Source organism: Aphanomyces invadans, assembly GCF_000520115.1.
Source record: "Aphanomyces invadans strain NJM9701 unplaced genomic scaffold supercont1.7, whole genome shotgun sequence".
Classification (NCBI taxonomy): Eukaryota; Oomycota; class Saprolegniomycetes; order Saprolegniales; family Verrucalvaceae; genus Aphanomyces; species Aphanomyces invadans.
Genome location: NW_008580152.1, coordinates 1,044,786 through 1,046,926, shown reverse-complemented (window position 1 = coordinate 1,046,926; position 2,141 = coordinate 1,044,786). Strand labels below are relative to the sequence as shown.

Genomic DNA, 2,141 nt, shown 5'->3' with positions numbered 1-2,141 from the left:
CTTGTTTGCCGATCGTAATTGTAGTCTTCATTTTCATGCACTTATATATCGTTGTACGTTTCAATGGCGAACTACGAGCTACGGCTTGAACACTCTCGCCTTGTTCGATGCGACTCAGCGCGCGATGTATGTCGTCAAGCGTTGGCGCCATTGACGAGAAAAACACGTTTTGGGCCATAACTCAGTCAATGTCCTTTGGCTCCTCATAACTCAGTCAATGTCCTTTGACCTTCAAATTGGCGTCAATCGATAGAGCGAATCAAAAAGAAGATTTTGAGCCTTATTTGAAGAGAATTGAGTAAGAATTGACTAAGTTATGACCATTTTACGTTGGTGGTGGCGAATGATAATTTTAATGATCATTATTGCGATTGTAATTGTGTTGAAATTGGTGAAGTCGCCCTGAAGTGGTGAATAGAATCATAGCCAATAGAATTTGACCTGCTCCAAATAGAGACTCTTCATTGGATAAAACTCGTGTGTCCGCGGTATTGATGCAGTTCGGGATTTCGATGCATTACCTTACTGGAAACCGATGAACAATCCGGCCCGCGGGACTGCTACCCAGCTGATGGCCGCGTAGCAGAGTCAAGCGTGAGCTTCCGCGTGTGCAATACGAGCCGCGGGGGCCGTTCGTAGGCCGTACGTGTCGTAGATCGAGTGCGGGCAACACATCCATCCGCTTCATTCTGTCGTTTATTGAATGGTTCTGTATCCGGATATATAGCACATGAGAGGTCAACTCGACAGCTTCGATTCCAACGAACGCACCACTAGAAAATGGCATCACCCAGCCCTGCTCCACATGCCATTCTCCTGGATAAATTCAACCAAGTGTTGGCGTTCCGCAGTGTATCCGCCTTCGGGACTCTTGGAGTCGCAGACTTCTTGGGCGCCCACGGCCCCTCCTCGACCGCCACGATAGCGGCGGCACTGCAATTGCATGCGTCTGCCCTCTTTCGTATGCTGCGCGCATGTGCCAACGTCGGTTTGGTGACCCAGTCATCCCCTCATGAAAAGGACGCGGAGTTTGAGCTCACCCCAATTGGCAGCTGCCTTCAATCGAACGTCCCAGGCTCGCTCCGCAGCGTCCTCGACGCGTGGGCTCAACCGAGCCACTGGCAGGCGTTCCAGCATTTTGAGACCTCCATCAAGACTGGCCAAGCAGCCACCCATGCAGCGTACGGATCTGATATTTGGACGTATTACCAGCAACGCCCGCAAGAGCAAGCGACGTTTGCGGCCGCCATGTCAGACTTGTCCAGGTCTGCTATCGCCCCAATTCTGGCGGCCATTTCCCTTTCGAATGCGTCCATGATTGTCGATGTCGGTGGCTCCCACGGGGACCTTCTCGCGGCAATCTTGACCAAGGCGTCACCTCAAGCTCGCGGCATCTTGTTTGACCTCGAAGATGTCATCGCGACAGCACCCGCCGCCTTGGCACAAAACGAAAACGGCCACCAGATCACGCCGGTCGCTGGAAACTTCTTCGACTCGGTGCCGAAAGGGGATGTGTACTTGCTCAAGCACGTTTTGCACGATTGGAGCGATGACGAATGTGTTGCCATCCTGAAAACCATCGCTCGCCATGCCCCTCGCGGGGCGCGGGTGCTCGTGATTGAGCTCGTACTAAGCTCGACCGTTGAGCCTGCCGCTGGGATCGGAGGTCTGCTCTCCCCCAGTATCTTCATGGACGTTAACATGCTTTCGTTGAGTACCGGGCGCGAACGCACGGCAGAACAGTACGCCGCACTGTACACCACGGCCGGGCTCCACTTTTCAGGTGTTACGCCAACTCCGTCGCCGTACGCCATTGTGGAGGGCACTGTCGAGTAAGTGACAATCTAACGTTAGCGCGATTAGATTTGGTTTGAAACGTAGACTAACGTTATAAAAGGTCTTAAATGCCCGTTGAATCTGACATGCGTGGACCAGCGATTACCTTGTCGGCGGTACATGTGCATAATCCGAGATCACTCCCAACTATTCAATCATAGATTGTTTATCTAGACTGGAAGTCTGCAATGTCCTCCTGAGCGCCTCCATCGTTTGTGTAATGTGGTGTATTCGAAGTGTCAATATTGATCGTGTGATTTTGATATCGAATTTTGTGCAGTTCATGTAGCGCGACATGCAGGCCT

General features: G+C 51.8%; 1 protein-coding gene across 1 annotated transcript; it reads left to right on the top strand.

Moving 5' to 3' along the window:
• The first annotated feature begins 744 nt into the window (after window positions 1–744).
• Window positions 745–1,923, top strand: H310_04491 (hypothetical protein). The gene has a single exon (XM_008868866.1). It carries the CDS (start codon window positions 781–783, stop codon window positions 1,834–1,836), a length of 1,056 nt encoding a protein of 351 aa, XP_008867088.1. The 5' UTR covers window positions 745–780; the 3' UTR covers window positions 1,837–1,923.
• The last annotated feature ends 218 nt before the right edge of the window (window positions 1,924–2,141 follow it).

What these genes read in the sequence shown, in the direction of transcription:
- H310_04491 (XM_008868866.1), top strand. Translation starts at nt 781, where the DNA reads ATGGCATCACCCAGCCCTGCTCCACATGCCATTCTCCTGGATAAATTC.